Source organism: Erythrolamprus reginae, chromosome 8 (genome assembly GCF_031021105.1).
Source record: "Erythrolamprus reginae isolate rEryReg1 chromosome 8, rEryReg1.hap1, whole genome shotgun sequence".
NCBI lineage: Eukaryota > Metazoa > Chordata > Lepidosauria > Squamata > Dipsadidae > Erythrolamprus > Erythrolamprus reginae.
In genome coordinates this window covers 28546612-28563903 of record NC_091957.1, presented here as the reverse complement: position 1 = coordinate 28563903, position 17292 = coordinate 28546612, and the positions used below count along the sequence as shown (strand labels likewise).

At 43.4% G+C, this 17292-nt stretch overlaps 1 protein-coding gene across 2 annotated transcripts in view; it reads left to right on the top strand.

The window, feature by feature from the left end:
• Positions 1 to 17292, top strand: part of LOC139171305 (phosphatidylinositol-binding clathrin assembly protein-like) — a 102915-nt gene that overhangs the window by 31671 nt on the left and 53952 nt on the right. For both annotated transcript variants that reach the window (XM_070759410.1, XM_070759411.1), the window contains exons 2-3: positions 7791 to 7933; positions 10593 to 10668. In XM_070759410.1, the coding sequence (XP_070615511.1) occupies positions 7791 to 7933; positions 10593 to 10668 (219 nt within the window). The remainder of the gene's footprint in view (positions 1 to 7790; positions 7934 to 10592; positions 10669 to 17292) is intronic.

Here is a 17292-nt window from a genome sequence, read left to right as displayed (position 1 = left end):
CCTGAATGACGGTTTTGCCAAGGGGTTGGCTCCCAACACCCTCAAGCACCAGGTATCGGCTTTGTCGTCAGTTTTGGCCTGCGCAGACTTCTCTCCCTTGTCTCAACATCCGCTGATCAAAAGACTTCTTTTTCTGCCTGTCAAGGTCGTTTTACGCCTGGACCCTTCCTTTCTCCCTAAAATAAGCTCATTGTTCCACAAATCTCAGGAACTTTCCCTTCCCACCTTTTGCTCCAGGCCGGTTCATCAACTAGAACGAAAGTGGCACACCTTAGACGTTAGGTGCACTTTGCACATCATCTATTTGAAGCGCACGGCAGACTGGAGAAAATCTGAGGCCCTTTTCGTCTCGTATCTCCCGGCCTCTATGGGGAGAAATGTCAATTCCAATACCATAGGCAGATGGATTAGGGCGGTCATAGCTAAGGCCTACGATCTATCTGCAGTTCCTCGCCCTAGGGGCATTACTGCCCACTCTACTAGGAGCGCAGCTGTCTCGGCCGCCTGGTCTAAACAAGCTTCTCTAGAAGTCTGTAGAGCAGCCGCCTGGTCTACATCTACTACCTTCATCAAGCACTATAGGATAGACACCTTTGCCTCTTCCAATGCAGCTTTCGGGAGAGGGGTTCTCCAGCAAATCATTCCTGCATCTATACCAGCTACCTAGATTTTCCTTCCCAGTGGACACAGGCTTTGGCAGGTCCCACTGACTGTGGACTACACCAGTGACTGCAGAATCAACCATTGAACTTCCTTACCTGAACGGTGATTCTCAGGATATTGTGTAGTCCACAGTCAGGCCTTCCCTTGTTCAATCTCCTATCAGGGGTTTTTGATTCATGCCATTCGCTGACCTTACCTTTCTCATCTAGAGCAAATTGCATGTCTATTCTACTGTCTTATTCTACATGTCTCAACTATACGTTGTTTTCTGTCAGTCTTGTATGCACGTTGACCACACTGAGCCCAAGCTTCGAACTTTGAAAAAAAGAGGGAAGACTGACAGAACTTTGAAGGGAACCGCCCCTTCACCAGTGGGTTGAACACAGGGAAGGCACAGCGTGCCATAATTGCTATGACAAAAAGAAGCAACGGAGAAAGTTTTCTCGGAGTGAGACGACCCTGATCGAATCGGGATCGCTCCTTTTATTGTATTTTACTTTTCATGACATGTGGTACAAAATAACCAATTCGCGAACGCCACATACATTAAGCCATCCCCCTACTGCCGCTCAGTCATGCGCTGTATGAGGCAACCTCCTCGTGACTTCCCTATAGATGATTATACGGAAGCTCTGTCACAGCGTTTGCTTAAATTGTGTGTTTACTGGTGATTAGCTGAGGAATGAGAGTAAGACATATATTTCCTTATATGGTAAGTTAGCTCTATGTTATATGTTCATGCTGTGTATCAAGTTAATTGTTTTCCATGTGATCATGGACTCACTGCCTTTCCAAAGAGGAGGTTACAGCACCACCCTCCGGTAATGTCTTATCCCAGCGTTCAGTACCTAAAAACCTATGATTACAACAGAACTTGAGCTTTTATAACATGGGCTCAGTCCTGATTGGTTGATGGACGGAGGTCAACTCAATATCCTGAGAATCACTGTTCAGGTAAGGAAGTTCAACGGTTGATTATCACTCATCTCTATGATGCAGACTTGCCTGTATGTGGTGGAAAATTACTGTACATGCTATGCTGGGTCAGGTTGATAAGACTAGCTGAAGAACACGGAGATCTGCATCTACATTTTGGCTAGGACCATTTGCAGAAATGAAGTATTTAATTATTGTATTGACCAATTCCTGAGTTGAAAGGCTATTCTTTTGTGATTTCCCAGGAACAGCAATATAAAGAAAATAGAAGTAGGAAATGATGGTTTGGAAAATAAGGATAGGAAATTTCTAGGAAAATATTTGCTTTTAGAGGCCTGGGCAAATTGGGAATATTTGATCTTGAATCTTTGGGCCAACCTCCTATATTCATTTTCTGTTTATATTTCTCACCTGGTTTATCAGGTTACTACAAGCTTTATCTCCTAATCTTTTTTTTAAGAAGTAACACGGTTCTCCTTATTTTTGCTATAAAATAGTTTGCTATGCCAATGTTATGTTATTCCAAAGTTAAGATCTCTATAAAGTTACAAATATTTATTAAGGAATTATTTTTTAAACACAATTTGTTTGAATTTAAGGTGTCCGATTTTGCTGCAACAAGCTGATATTTATGTGTGAAATGATAATACAGTGGTACCTCGAGATACGAGTTTAATTCGTTCCGGACCTGGGCTCTTAAGTCGAGCAGCTCTTATCTCGAACGACTTTTCCCCATAGGAATTAATGTAAATAATTTTAATTGGTTCCAGCCCTCAAAAAACTCACAAAGTTAGTCTAAATTATGCAAAAATACATGTTTTTAATGAAGAAATGTACATGTACATATAAATGAATAATGAAGTTTCTTTCACTTAACTTGTAAACTTTCTTAAACTTTTAAATTTACATATGTACACAGTAGCCTAATCATCTGTTTTTGCCTTTTTGGCTGCACTTTCACTTGGAGCAGCTCTTTTTGTAAAAAATTTATCCAATGACATCTGCTTTTGCCTGCTTTTCAAAATGTTGCGAAAGTGAGTCAATGAGGTGTCATTGAAAAGTGCTGCTGAACGACTCGTGGCTACTTTCTCTGGGTGATTTTTTTCGACGAAACTAACAACGTTCTCCCATTGTGCTAGCATCGCTTTGATTTCACTGGTAGGAATGACTTTCTGTGGTTCCTGCATCTCTTCCTCACTGCTGCTCATCTCTTGGGTCAGATCCGTCTGTTGCATCTCATGGAGCGCCTTCAGGTCCTCTGTAGAGAGCGGTTCTTCATGCTCTTCGACAAGCTCATTGATGTCACCCTCGTCTACCTCCAGACCCATACACTTACCGAGTGACACAATCTCCTCCAATGGGGTGTCAGTCTCGGTGATGTCCTCGGTCTCACCCTCGGGCTCAGCAGAGTCCCTTGGTGCAACAGCAGCAGGCCACAACTTCTTCCACGCCGAGTTCAAGTTTCGCCTTGACACTTCTTGCCAGGCAAGGTCAATGATGTTAAGGCAAGAAACGATGTTAAAATGATCCTTCCAAAACTCACGCAGTGTCAAGTTGGTGTTCTCTGTTACATCGAAACATCGGCGGAACAGATGCTTCGTGTACAGCTTCTTGAAATTAGCTATGACCTGCTGATCCATTGGTTGCAGGATTGAAGTCGTGTTGGGTGGGAGAAAGACAACCTTCACAAACTGAAATTCTTCAAGGATGTCCTCTTGAAGAGCAGGTGGGTGGCCTGGAGCATTGTCGAGCAGCAGTAAGGCTTGTAGGGGGAGTTCATTACTCAAAAGATATTCCTTCACCGTAGGACCAAAAGCAAGATTTACCCAGTCCACAAAGAACTGCCTCGTTACCCATGCCCTTGCATTGGAGCGCCACAGGACATGGAGTCTTTCCTTTAGAATTTTGTGCGTCTTGAACGCGCGAGGATTCTCCGAATGGTACACGAGAAGTGGCTTTACTTTACAGTCACCCGACGCGTTTGCACACAATGCAAGGGTTAGACGGTCCTTCATGGGCTTATGTCCTGGCAGGCTCTTTTCCTCGGCAGTAATGAAAGTCCTACGGGGCATTTTCTTCCAAAACAGCCCAGTCTCATCACAGTTAAAGATCTGTTGAGAGACATAGCCTTCTTTTTCAACCAGGCTAGCAAAACGCATAACAAACTCCTCCACTGCCTTGATGTCTGCACTCGCTGCCTCCCCATGCCTAACCACTGAGTGAATGCCACTTCTTTTTCTGAACCTGTCAAACCACCCATGGCTTGCCTTGAACTCATCTGGATCTCCCGACGAGGATGGTTCATTGCTCTTTAGATCGGAGAATATCGCACGAGCCTTCTCGCTGATGACCGCCTCTGTTATTGTATCTCCGGCCAGCTCCTTTTCTTTTATCCAAATTAACAATAACCTCTCCATCTCTTCATGAACAGACGTCCTAAGTTGGGAAATTATTGTCGCACCTTTTGCTGGTTTAACACCTTTAAGGATGTCCTTCTGCTTCAGGATTGTACAGATGGTGGACGTGCTGCATTGGAACTTCCTCGCAAGGTCAACAACACGAGTCCCTTTTTTGTGCAAATTGATTATCTCCTGCTTCGCTTCTATGGATATCATCATCTTCTTCTTCTTCTCAGCGGCCTTTTTTGGAGCCATGCTCGCTCTAAACACCGACACCACTGAGACAACCGGAAGCCAACTAGGAAGTTCGGCTCCTATCCTGAATTTGCCTGCAAGCAGAACAATTAAAATCAGCCAAGTAAGAAAGCCACCCAATCCTGTAGGACAGAGGTCCCCAACCTTTTTTGCACCAGGGACCGGCTTTAAGCTAGACCAGTTTTCCATGGCCCGGTGGTGGTGGGGAGCTAGCTGTCAGCGGCGCCGTAAAAGGGGCGATCAAGAGAGGAATGGGTGAATGAATGGACGGAGGGTGGGAAGGAAGGAAGGAAAGAGGGAAGGGACAGGAACAGAGGAAGGAAGCAAGGGAACTTATGAAAGGGGAGAGTAAGAGGAAGGAGTGAAAGAAGGGAATGAGGGAGGAAAGAAGGGAGGAAGGAAAAGGAAAGCAAGAAATGGAGGGAGGAAAGGAAGGAAGGAGAGAAAGTAAGAGAAAGAAAGCAAGAGAAAGAAAGAGAGAAAGAAAGCAAGAGAAAGAAAGAAAGCAAGAGAAAGAAAGAAAGCAAGAGAAAGAAAGAAACAAAGAGAAAGAAAGAAACAAAGAGAAAGAGAGAAAGAAAGAGAAAGAAAGAAAGAGAAAGAAAGAAAGAGAAAGAAAGAGAGAAAAAAGAATGAAAGAGCAAGAGAGAAAGAGAGAAAGAAAGAAAGAAAGAAAGGCAACTTCAAAGAAAGGCTCACTGAGCATCTCTCAATCTCTCTTTCTCGGTCCGTTTTTTTTGCTTCCCCCCCCCGCACGCCTCTCTCACAGCCAAAGCACTCGATCCGTTTTTTTTGCTTCCCCCCCCCCCGCACGCCTCTCTCACAGCCAAAGCACTCGGTCCGGTTTTTTTGCTTCCTCCCCCCGCAAGCCTCTCTCACAGCCAAAGTACTCGGTCCGGTTTTTTTGCTTCCCCCCCCCCCCGCACGCCTCTCTCACAGCCAAAGCACTCGGTCCGGTTTTTTTTTGCTTTCCCCCCCCCCGCACGCCTCTCTCACAGCCAAAGCACTCGGTCCGTTTTTTTTGCTTTCCCCCCCCGCACGCCTCTCTCACAGCCAAAGCACTCGGTCCGGTTTTGTTGCTTTTTCCCCCCGCACGCCTCTCTCACAGCCAAAGCACTCGGTCCGGTTTTTTTGCTTTCCCCCCCGCACGCCTCTCTCACAGCCAAAGCACTCGGTCCGTTTTTTTTGCTTTCCCCCCCCCCCCCCCCGCACGCCTCTCTCACAGCCAAAGCACTCGGTCCGTTTTTTTTGCTTTCCCCCCCCGCACGCCTCTCTCACAGCCAAAGCACTCGGTCCGTTTTTTTTGCTTTTCCCCCCCGCACGCCTCTCTCACAGCCAAAGCACTCGGTCCGGTTTTTTTGCTTTTTCCCCCCCGCACGCCTCTCTCACAGCCAAAGCACTCGGTCCGGTTTTTTTGCTTCCCCCCCCCGCCCGCCTCTCTCACAGCCAAAACGCTCGGTCCGGGTTTTTTGCTTTTTCCCCCCGCCCGCCTCTCACAGCCAAAGCACTCGGTCCGGTTTTTTTGCTTTTTCCCCCCGCACGCCTCTCTCACAGCCAAAGCGCTCGGTCCGGTTTTTTTGCTTTGTGAAATTCAAAACAGATCCCCCCCACCCCCAGCAGAAGCCAAGGACTCACCAAGTGCTGGATACGAGCTGGGGGGCTTCTCGACGTTCTCCCAAACCCGAACTTTTCGGCTTCAGGTTCGGGAGGCCGCCGAGAAGCGCCGCTGCCCGGCTGTCACCTTCTGAAACAGCTAAGGGGCTTCTCGGCGTTCGGAGCGCTGTTTTTACTATCGGTGGCGGTGTTTTCGGCCGATCTGGAGGCTGGAAAGGAGGTGGGGGATCCCAATAGGGAATTCAATGGGCGGAGCTTTGATGTCACGAAGACGTCCTTCCTGGAACCTTCTGAAACAGCCGGGCGCTTCTCGGCCGCCTCCGGAACCCAAACCCGAACTTCTGGGTTCAGCATTCAGGAGAACGCCGAGAAGCCCCCCGGCTGTTTTAAAAGGTGAGAGCCGGATGGCGGCGCCCAGCGGAGCGCCATTTTGCGATCTGCGGTGGGTTCGTAAGCCAAAAAAAGTTCGTAACAAGGGGCAAAAAAATTCCAAAGTCCGGGTTCATATCACGAGGGGTTCGTATCACGAGGTACCACTGTACTCTGTTTCTAGTCCTGTCATGTTCAAACACAATTTGCCACTTCTGATTTGGTAAAACTTTTCTTTTAGATATATACATCAGTTCCTGTTTGTAAAGGATGGATAGATGTGTCTGCTTGATAAATGTCATTTTTGCCATAGAACCAAAAGGATGCTGCAAAAAAATGTTGCTTGATACTAAAAATGTAGAATCATAATGAATAGAAAGTGTGTAATGTAATTTCATATATGTTCTGCTGGCTTCTAGGACAAGCCTCCAATGAAAAGGAAATTGGTTCAAAACAGACACACACACGCAGTAGAATTCCAGTAAATGTTTTTTATCGCAACAAAAGAGAAGCAAAACTCCCTTTTAGAATTCAAAGGGATTTCTTGTATAAACAAGGCAGCAATGGATTACAGTCCGATAACAAAGCAAGCAATAAATCAGCAATAAACCAGTATTGTGCATAGTTCGGCACAAATACTGTTTGTTCCAGACGTGGTAAAAACTTACAAGGATTTTGTTTCTCAAACTCTGTGACTCCCCAAAACTACGATCAGATAAATTCCACACTGCTAAGCTCACACGCTGCCAATATAACAGCTGCTATAATTACGTGAGCCCCACCCAACCACATTCTCTATCACCTGTAATAGTTCCTCAGTTGTTCTCTCCTATGCATAAATCTCCGTATGCGTGGGTCTAGCAATTCATCATCCGAATCTACCAAAGATAATGGAGATTGGCTTCCTGAGCTGTCTGCCAAGCCCCCCTCTTCCAAGTCACCCCCACCTTCTTCTTCCGAGGAAACTTCACTACCTGACTCTGTCGGCAATAAAACAGGCCTATGACATGTTGCTGTTTCCCCTGCATCCACCTCCACATTCCTTGAGGCAGGAGCTGGGCCAGAGCTAACCACAACAATATACAAGAAACTTTCCTGAGTTAATGTGTGAAAGAATGCAAATAGTCCTTGTTTACACCTCACAATCAGGAGAGGGAATTTGATTGTTAACCAAAACAGTCACTAAGTAAAATTACAACTGCCTTTGGTGTCTCTCCAACTTTCCTTTGCTTTACAGACCTGGAAAAGTCAGGAATGATTTTAGTTACTTTTTCATCACTGTAGTAGTAGTAGTAGTAGTAGTAATAATAATAATAATAATAATAATAATAATAATAATAATAATAATAATATTCGTATGCCGCCCCTTTCCGAGGAATCATAACTGCTAAATGAGTCAGTTGAATACGAGAATGAAGTTTAGAATTCCAGAATGCTCTTGAACATATCCCTTTTTTGAGCTTTTGTCGGTGTAATGTACCTTGGGGTGAGACAGGTGGAAAATAAATTTAATAAATAAATATTAATTAAAACAACTTGTTTTTTGAATTTCAGATTTAATTCAATGCACAAATGAAATGAATGTGAATATCCCACAGTTAGCAGATACCCTTTTTGAGAGGACGGCAAACAGTAGCTGGGTAGTAGTGTTCAAAGCTCTAATTACAACGCACCACCTCATGATGTATGGAAATGAGGTAAGAAAGCAGCATTTTGCAATACAGAGTTTCATTTCAAAATGGGAGGGATTTCAGAATAAGTATCTGATGAATTTCCAGAGGACAAGTATAGTAGAAACATCAAGAACCTCAGGAGGAGTTGCATAACTAGCTCTTATTAGAAAGCAAATACTGACATATAGAGTTACTTTATTAGTTTCATCTGCCCCCTGCCCCCATTACTAAGTTAGCAATGTGTTACAGTGATCCCTCGATTTTCGCGGTCTCGATTTTCGCGAAACCCTATACCACGGTTTTTCAAAAAATAATAATTTAAAAATACTCCACGGTTTTTTTTTCTATTCCACGGTTTTTCCCACCCGATGACGTCATACGTCATCACCAAGAATCACTTCTCTGTCTCTTTCTCTTTCTTTCCTGTCATTCTCTCTCTTTCTCTATCTCTCCCACTCTTGCTCTCTCTCTTTTTCTCACTTTCCCTCTCTTGTTTTCTTTCTCTCACTCTTTCGGGCGAGCGGCGGGCGGGCGGGCGAGCGGCGAGTGAACGGGCGGGTGAGCGGCGAGTGAATGGGCGGGCGGGCGAGCGGCGAGTGAATGGCCGAGCGGCGGGCGGGCGAGCGGCGAGTGAAGAGTGAACGGGCGAGCGGTGGGCAAGCGTCGAGTGAACGGGCGAGCGTCGAGTGGGCGGGCGAGCGGCGAGTGAACGGGCGAGCGGCGGGCGGGCAAGCGACGAACGGTGGGCGAGCAGCGAGGGCGCGCATGCGCAGATGGTGTTTTTACTTCCGCACCACTATACCGCGGAAAATCGATTATCGCGGGAGGTCTTGGAACGTAACCCCCGCGATAATCGAGGGATCACTGTAAATGAAATACAGTGTTCCCTCGATTTTTGCGGGTTCAAACTTCGCGAATAGTCTGTACCATGGTTTTTCAAAAATATTAATTAAAAAATACTTAATGGGATTTTTCCCTATACCATGGTTTTTCCTGCCCGATGATGTCATATGTCATTGCCAAACTTTTGTTTGCCTTTAATAAATATTTTTTAAAATAAACTTTAATAAATAAACAGGGTGAGTAATAATCTAAATGGTTGCTAAGGGAATGGGAAATTGCAATTTAGGGGTTTAAAGTGCTAAGGGAAGGCTTGTGATACTGTTCGTAGCCAAAAATAGTGTATTTACTTCCACATCTCTACTTCGTGGAAATTCGACTTTCGCGGGCGGTCTCGGAACGCATCCCCCGCAAAAATCGAGGGAACACTGTACTTACAAAAGTGCTGGTATAGTTTCTAAATCCTATATTCTCGTGGAGCCTGGCAGGTTTTATTTTTGCCCTTAAAAATTCAAGAATTCTATTGCCGACTTGCCATTTTAACAATATTTTGCCTGTTAGATTTGACTGTTTCATTCTTCTTGGGGAATCTGAACGAGAATTGGTTGAATATACGTCCCAAGCATTGTTATCTGGTTACCAGTCCTTTATCCCCAAAATGTGTATGTGCTATTTTTAGAAGGCATGTTTGGCATAAAATCTACTAGTTCCACTCTTACCATACAAAAATGTCTCCCCTTGATTTGAAAAACAGAGTATTTGCTTCACAGGAGACTAGTTTTTCAGGATTGAGATGATCCTACCTAATAAATATGGCAGATTTTCCTGAAGAGGTTTATAGTGTTCAGTCATGAAGGAAGCTAATTAAACAGAAACTAAAGCAAAAACAACAACACCCCGTATCTTACAATTGGAAGAATCCCAAAGGATAGTGAGATAATAACTTGTTAGTTGTATCATCTTGCACCAATTTAAGCATTAAGAACAGAATGTCTTTGCCTTCTACTAGCTCTACTTTCCTATTACATATAGATGTAAATCTTGTTTAATTGTTATGAGAATAATCTCAGAATAGTATACATGTCTTCTTTATAACCATGATGTGTGAGCTGCAGAATGAATAATGTACAGTTGAATTTTGCTTTCATTTCCCTTTTCCATGGAAGCATTTGTAAACCAGAGTTGCTATGAAATGCATTGCATATCAGTTTTTCTTACAGCATTTTGCTCCACTTTTGCCACTCTGGCTAGTGATTTCAAAATTGTAAATATTAATAGATACTTTGATTTGCCTTAGTAAAAACAAGAAATTGTTCTTGCTTAGGTGATGGAGGAACTACATGTAGTTCTCAATTTACAACAGTTCATTTAGTGATTGTTCAAAGTTACAACGACACTGAAAAAGTGACTTGTGACTGTTTTTCACAATTACAATCTTTGCAACACTCCCACGGTTACGTAATCAAAATTCAGGTACTTGGCAACTGGTTCATATTTATGACCGTTGCAGTGTCTTGGGATCATGTGATCACTTTTTTGCAATCTTCTGACGAGCAAAGTCAATGGGGAAGCCAAATTCACTTAACAACAAGGTTACTAACTTATCAAATGCAGTGATTCACTTAACTGTGGCAAGAAATGTTGTAAAATGGGGCAAAATTCACTTAATTTCAATAGGTTCACTCTTTTCATAACATAAATTTTGGGCTCAATTGTGGTGGTAAGTTGAGAACATTGTATTTCATAAGTCACGTATGCAGTTGCTTAGAAATTAGCAATATAAAATATTTCTATAGAAAATACGCAGAAAAGATAATCTGGATTCTGATTCATTTGTTCACAGCGCTTTATTCAATACTTGGCATCTCGAAATACATTATTTAATCTCAACAATTATCTGGATAAAAGTGCCATGCAGGGTAAGGATTATTTTTCTTTAAAAAATAAGTTTGAATTTATATTCTTTATTTAAATTGAGTCATTTGATTAGCCTGCTATGTTTCTTTATGTTGGTGAGATTTTTGTTATTGATAATGAAAACAGCTCAGGTGATTGAGATTTTACAGGTGAACATTGAATTTGCAGTGGTCAAATCTTCTAATCTGAGGAAAGAAATTTGGGGGGGGGGGGACAGGCATAACATTCTTCCATTATTGCTATTACCTGGCACATACATGTGCCATCATTTTTCTTGCCTTTGAGAAATTGAGATAGTTCAACATCTTTTTACTGTAGCTTTTTTAAGGATCTTCAAAAGTACATGATAATCCCTTTTTCACTACTTAAATGCACTTGGGAACAGACCATTTTTATGCTCACTTTTTACTTTACAGTCTCAATCTGTGAATCTACCTATGCACTAGATAAAATTTATTGTAATAGCAGTTAAATTGAGGCAACAATTAACATGACACATGTCTTGCTTTTTAACTGATAGATTTTATTTGCTTGTATATTGCTGATCTCTATAGAGAACAGCAACAAACTTTTAAAAAGAATTTGTTTTGAATTGTAAGCAACTTGTCAGACTGTCAATTACTAAAATATCAGCTTATTTATGATTTAAATCAATAAATCATCAAGTTGAATAATGGGGACAAATTGTTTTAAAACAACTCAAAGTTTTGTTGGCTTTTATTTAATAAGATTATGGTGCCATTCATAGAGACTGCATAAGTTAGCTAGTACCAAGAAGTTTACAAATCAAAGCAGCTGGAAGATGGATATTCTAAGGAACTGGAATTAATTTAGAACACAATACATCCAGAATAATTGTTATAAGACTTTTGAGGCAATTTGAGTATGGCTTTGTGAGTAAATGATCATGCCAGAGACCCAGTAACAGATGAATAGATAAGTTTCTTGGACCCATTTGCGCTCTGGATGGCTATTTCATGTCAAGAAATCATAGGACAGGAGTTTCCTGTGAGTTTGAGCATCCAGAGACAACCATGTTAGCCATCTTGCTTGCAACTGCAGTGGAAATTTTTAAAGGACACAGTTAGCAAACCTCACTTTCTAATCAATTTGAGAAGCTGCTTATTAATTACTTCTGAACTATTAGAGATCTTTAGAATGACAATGTCTGCTTTTAACTCTGAATAAAAGAACATTTTAGTCATAAGCTTAAGAATTTAAAGGATCTGAAAGAAATAGCAAAAAGCTGAATAAGATTTTGATCTTAGAAAGTTATAAACAGACTAAGAGTCCAGATAAAATTGGAATATTGAAGTTTTTATAACAAGATTTTGGAATTAATTATGAAGAACACCTCTTTTGGAAAACAGATCCTGTTTTGATTTTTATAAAGATTAACATAAAGAATTTCATGATTTCAAAAACTGGACACTAGAACGAACTAAAGATTTGTGAGCAGTCCTGAGTCCTCGGAAAGGGGCAGCATACAAATCCAATAAATAAATAAATAAATAAATAAATAAATTTGGACTATAGGAAGGATAGGTAACATTTTCAAGATGGTGGCAAATAAAAATAAAATTGAAATACTGAAAGAGACTTTTGAAGAATGGAATCGGAAAATAGTAGCCATAATATCAACAATGTCAGTAATTATGTTTGCTTCTTTGGATAGACTATAGCAGTGATGGCCAGCCCTTTTGTCATCGTGTGTGGAAAGCATGTGTGTACATGTGCGCGCACTCATAATGCAATGTGAATGCCATAGGTTCACCACTAGGGGAATATAATATAGTAAAAGATGTTACTGAAGCAATGTCAGATATAGAATAAATATTTCATAAGGTAGAAATGGTTTCAAAAATTAATTTATTATACTGACAGGAGGAGAGAACAATTTAGGAAAAAATATTTCCCTAGATCTACAAAAGAAATTGGCTTAGGCTTTAAAATTCAAAAGGGAAGTGCAAATGACAAAGCAAGAGAGTAACCTGAATAAATTTTTCTTTTTTTTTTCTTAATGAATTTACAGAAGAGGCTTATTAAAGAATTGAAGTACTTTGTGTAGTGGGACAAAGACAATATTTATAATTAAAGATTAAAATGAATTAATATAAAGTTGATTTAATTGATTAAGATTAAAATACAATACAGTGATACCTCATCTTACAAACCCCTCGTCATAGATACATTTTGAGATACAAACCTGGAGTTTAAGATTTTTTTGCCTCTTCCAAACTATTTTCACCTGACAAATCCAAGCCGCCGCCACTGGGATGCCCCGCCTCCAGACTTTTCTGTACTGAAAAAGCGGGTCCACAGCAGTCACGTGGGTTGCTCGCTGTCCAATCCACATAGGACCGAGCCTAGCCTTTTAAAAGCTTGCTGGATCCGCCCCTTCCCCAGAATTCGCTCGGTCCTGCAATCAGCAGGACATGTGGTGGCTCAGCTCCTCTCAATAAAACCTTCCCTCTTCATTTCTTTCTTCAATTTCAGCTAAGTAAAAATTGCAATTGCCTTTACTTAGAAGCTTGCCTTCTCGCGCCAGCTTTACTGGGCTCGGCGACAAAGGAGAAGCCGCGGTGCGGCTACAGACACGAATTTTGCAATCGCCTTGCTCGCGCTGCTGCCGGATTGTATTTATGATAAATCTACTCGGCTAGGAGATTTTTACCGGCAAGTTAAAAATAAATTAAAAAGGGCTCTTTTCCTCTGGCGGTGTGGAACACTTTAACAAGCGCTCTTGTTTGTCTCCTGGACTTTAGTTGCCCCTCCTTTCCGCAAATTAGGTGGAGTGGTTTATTCTTGGCGCGAAGACCCTCAGCATCAAGTAATTTTGGCACTTGCGGATCGCCCAGGCGCATCCTGTTTGACGCCATTAAGTCCACCACGTGGCCCTGGAGTAGGCTGTGAGACCCTCAGGCTTTTTCTCCCTGGTTAGGCCTCCAAACCAGTGTGCCTTGGTTTATTATTAAAATTAGTGAGGCCTGCCCCTCTGTACTCATTGGCACGAAATCTGGTACGTCAATATTGTCTTTGAGCTGCAGACGCTCCTGTTGCCCATTTATAGCTTCTCCCACCTTTTTGGCTCAAGTCTTATAACTGTAATTTGTTCAGGCTATGACTTCGTTTCCCAAGAGAGGCACTTCTAAGGGTCCCAGAGAAGTTAGGCCTACTGGTGATGAAATTGACACCATCCTCCAGGCCTCTTCCTCCTCTTCCTCGGGAACTCCTCCAATGGCTAGACCCACCAGGGCTGAGAAGAGACGGGACCAAGCTCTTCAAAAGATTCATGAGAGATTGGCTAAACGTTTAAGAGTGCAGGTCCAAGTGCACGTTAGCCCCTCTGGCCCTCCAGAGGCTTCTAAATTGCCTCCTTCTGGTGTCCCTGTGCTTTCGCTGGATGAGCCAAACCTAAACAGACCCCAACCTAACCTATGGGGCTTAGGTCCAGAGGAACCAGATATTATGATGGAAGATCCCTCCGAGCCAGATCCATCCCAGGCCTTCAGGATATCTCGCTCACTACCTGTTAATATTACTAACCTTCCTCCAGAGCTTCAAACTATGTATTCTGCCTTATCTCAAGTAATTGATGCCAAGCTCTTGGCTATCAATGTGCCTTCTCACTCTCATCCCCAATCACGCGCCCCTAGGCCCGTGAGTTCCTTCTCAACCTACAGAATTCCAGTTCAAGAAGACTCGGATTCCTCACAGGATGAGAATGATGATGTGGATGTAGAGGACAAGGATGACCCTTTCCAATGCCTGTCAGAGGATGAGGAATCACAGATCAAGATTCCATCTCCTGCTGCAATCTTTTTTTTCCAACTGTTCAAATCCCTTTATTCAAGGCAAGAGTTGCCACAGGCTTAGTTGGTCAGGATAAACCATCTGATCCTTCAACAGCTCCACCTGAGGAGAACCTGTCATTCAAAGATGCTCTGCTCAAGCAGTGGGACCATCCATCTTACGGTTTCAATCCCACATCTAAAGACAAGAAGTTATAAAAGCTTTCTCATTCTTATGAAGACCTTCTTGTCTGTCCCAAAGCTGATGAACCACTTAAGATTCTACAGTCTGTGGCTGCTATGCCTGGTGAAGCAGAAGAAGTGTTAAAGCCCGAAGATAAACATTTAGAGCAAATGCTCAAAAGGTGTTTCTTCGCTGATACCTGGGCTATTAAAAGTGCAGCAGCAGCATCATTCTTCTCCAGAGCCATTCTCTTGTGGCTTCAACAGGTCCAGCAGCATATTCCCCCTGATGACCTACAGGGTCAACAGGACTTTAATAAGTTATTTGCAGCGGCACAATATGTAGCAGACGCTACCTTGCAATCATCAAGATTTGTTGCAAAGTCGGTAGCGTCCTCAACCACAGCCAGAAGACTTCTATGGCGGGAGTGAGGCAGAAATGGCAGCTGGCCATGGGTCCTTTGAAGCGCGACCTTTTATTTGGTGACCTCTTGGACCCCCTTTTCACTGAGACTGCTGACAAAAAGAAAGTTTTGGGGCCCACCAACAAGAAGGCCATCAAAACTCAGCCTTTTCAATGCGCCAATCGTCAACAAGATCAGGGGTTCGCCCTTCCAGAGGAACTCAGGTCAGTATACCTCTCGTTTTCGCTCCCAAGAGGACAGTAACACCAAGGGCAGAGAATCCCGCTTTCAAAGAGGCTCTTCCTTGTCCAGAGCTTCTAGAAAGCCCAGATGGTAATCTCCATTTTACTCCCATGGGGGGGGCGTCTCGCTTGGTTCGCTTCCAGCTGACGCTGTTCCTGTGGACCCCTGGGTTATCTCTACTGTGGAATGGGGACTCCAGTTAGAGTTTATCTCCATGCCCCCTAAGCATTTCATCTCATGCCCATCTCCTAGATCTCCTCCATCTCGTCTTCGAATGGAGGAAGCAATTCAACACCTGTTGTCCATCAGAGCTATCCAATCTTCCCAAAGAGGTCTCGGCCTCTACTCCACCCTCTTCATGGTCCATAAGACCTCCGGAGGATGGAGGGCCATTCTAGACCTTAAGATATTAAATCAATTCATTAAATATAGAAAATTTAAGATGCATTCCCTGTCATCCATCCTAGTCTCTATTCATCCTGGAGACTTCATGGTTTCCTTAGATCTTACGGGAGCCTACCTCCACATCCCTATTGCTAAGGGCCACAGACAATTCCTTCGCTTTGCCTTCTAGGGCAAGCATTATCAGTATAGGGCCATGCCTTTTGGGCTGTCCTCGGCTCCTAGAGTTTTCACTAAGCTCCTAGGTGCCTTGGCGGCCCACATCACTACTATGCCCATCCATATTTTGTACTATTTGGATGACATATTAATTCATAGCCCCTCTAAAGAAGGCACCTGTTCAAGACCTCAAGATTGCCATGTCTATCCTACAGGATCATGGTTTTTCTATTAATTTTTTTAAAAAGTCAACTCCATTCAGCACCTTGGGAGCAATTATAAATTCAGATCTCTCTCAGGTCTTCCTTTCTACTGAAAGGAAGATTAGTATCAAAGAGCTTATCTCTCAGATAAAGTCTCAAAAAGGACTACCATTGTCACCCTGTCTTCTCTACTGGGAAAGATGGTGTCCTGCATTGGCATTATCCCATGGGCTCACCTCCATGCCAGGGATCTCCAATGGCTTCTGTTACCATTCCAGAGATTGGGGAACAGCAACTCGGCAAGTCTCATCACCGTTCCAACTACCGTATTAAGGTACCTCACGTGGTGGACTTCCTCTGCTCTGGACAAGGGATCCCCCTTCAGGAGTCCAGCACAGTTCACCATCACCATGGATGCCAGCCTGACGGGCTGGGGGGCCCATGCTTAAGGTCTGATAACCCAAGGCACATGGTCAGCGGAGGAGTCATCCAGACCCATAAATTGGCTGGAATTGAGAGCAGTGTCGTTAGCTCTAAAACAATTCAAATCTCACATCATCAATCAACATGTCCTGATTCTCACGGACAATATGGCCTCAAAGAGCCATATCTGCAGACAAGGGGGCACCAGGTCCAAGGCTCTGATGCAGGAAGTCCTGAAATTGGGTCTTTGGGCAGAGAGACATCTTCAGTCCTTATGGGCCGACCACATCTCGGGAGTTTTCAATGTGTATGCAGACTGGCTCTCCCGGTCAACTCTGGATCCAGGAGAGTGGAGCCTCCATCTGGTCCTATTCCAACAGATCTGCCCTCAGATTCGGTCACCCATCGCTAGACCTATTTGCGATCGCGATCAACACTCAGCTCCCTCAGTTCTATTGCAGACCCGGAGTGGTTCCACCTCACTGCTTGGCTGTTATCCGGTGTTATCCGGTGCGACCTAGACCTTTGGGGTTACGACCCGGACGCTGTAGAAGTAATCTTCAAATCCAGAAGAGTTTCTACCAACAGGATCTATGACCATACCTGGTCCAAGTTTCACCAGTGGTGCACACAGGAAGATCTATCACCTCATATCTTTCTTCATGAAAGGTTTTCATCATTGCTTTTCAACCAGCACCATTCGTCGTCATCTAGCGGCCTTATCCTTGGTCCTAGCAGGGCCTCGCAGACAACCACTCCGTTCTTTCCCGGAAATTCAAGAATTTCTAAGAGGCATCTCAAACCTCAGGCCTCCCTCA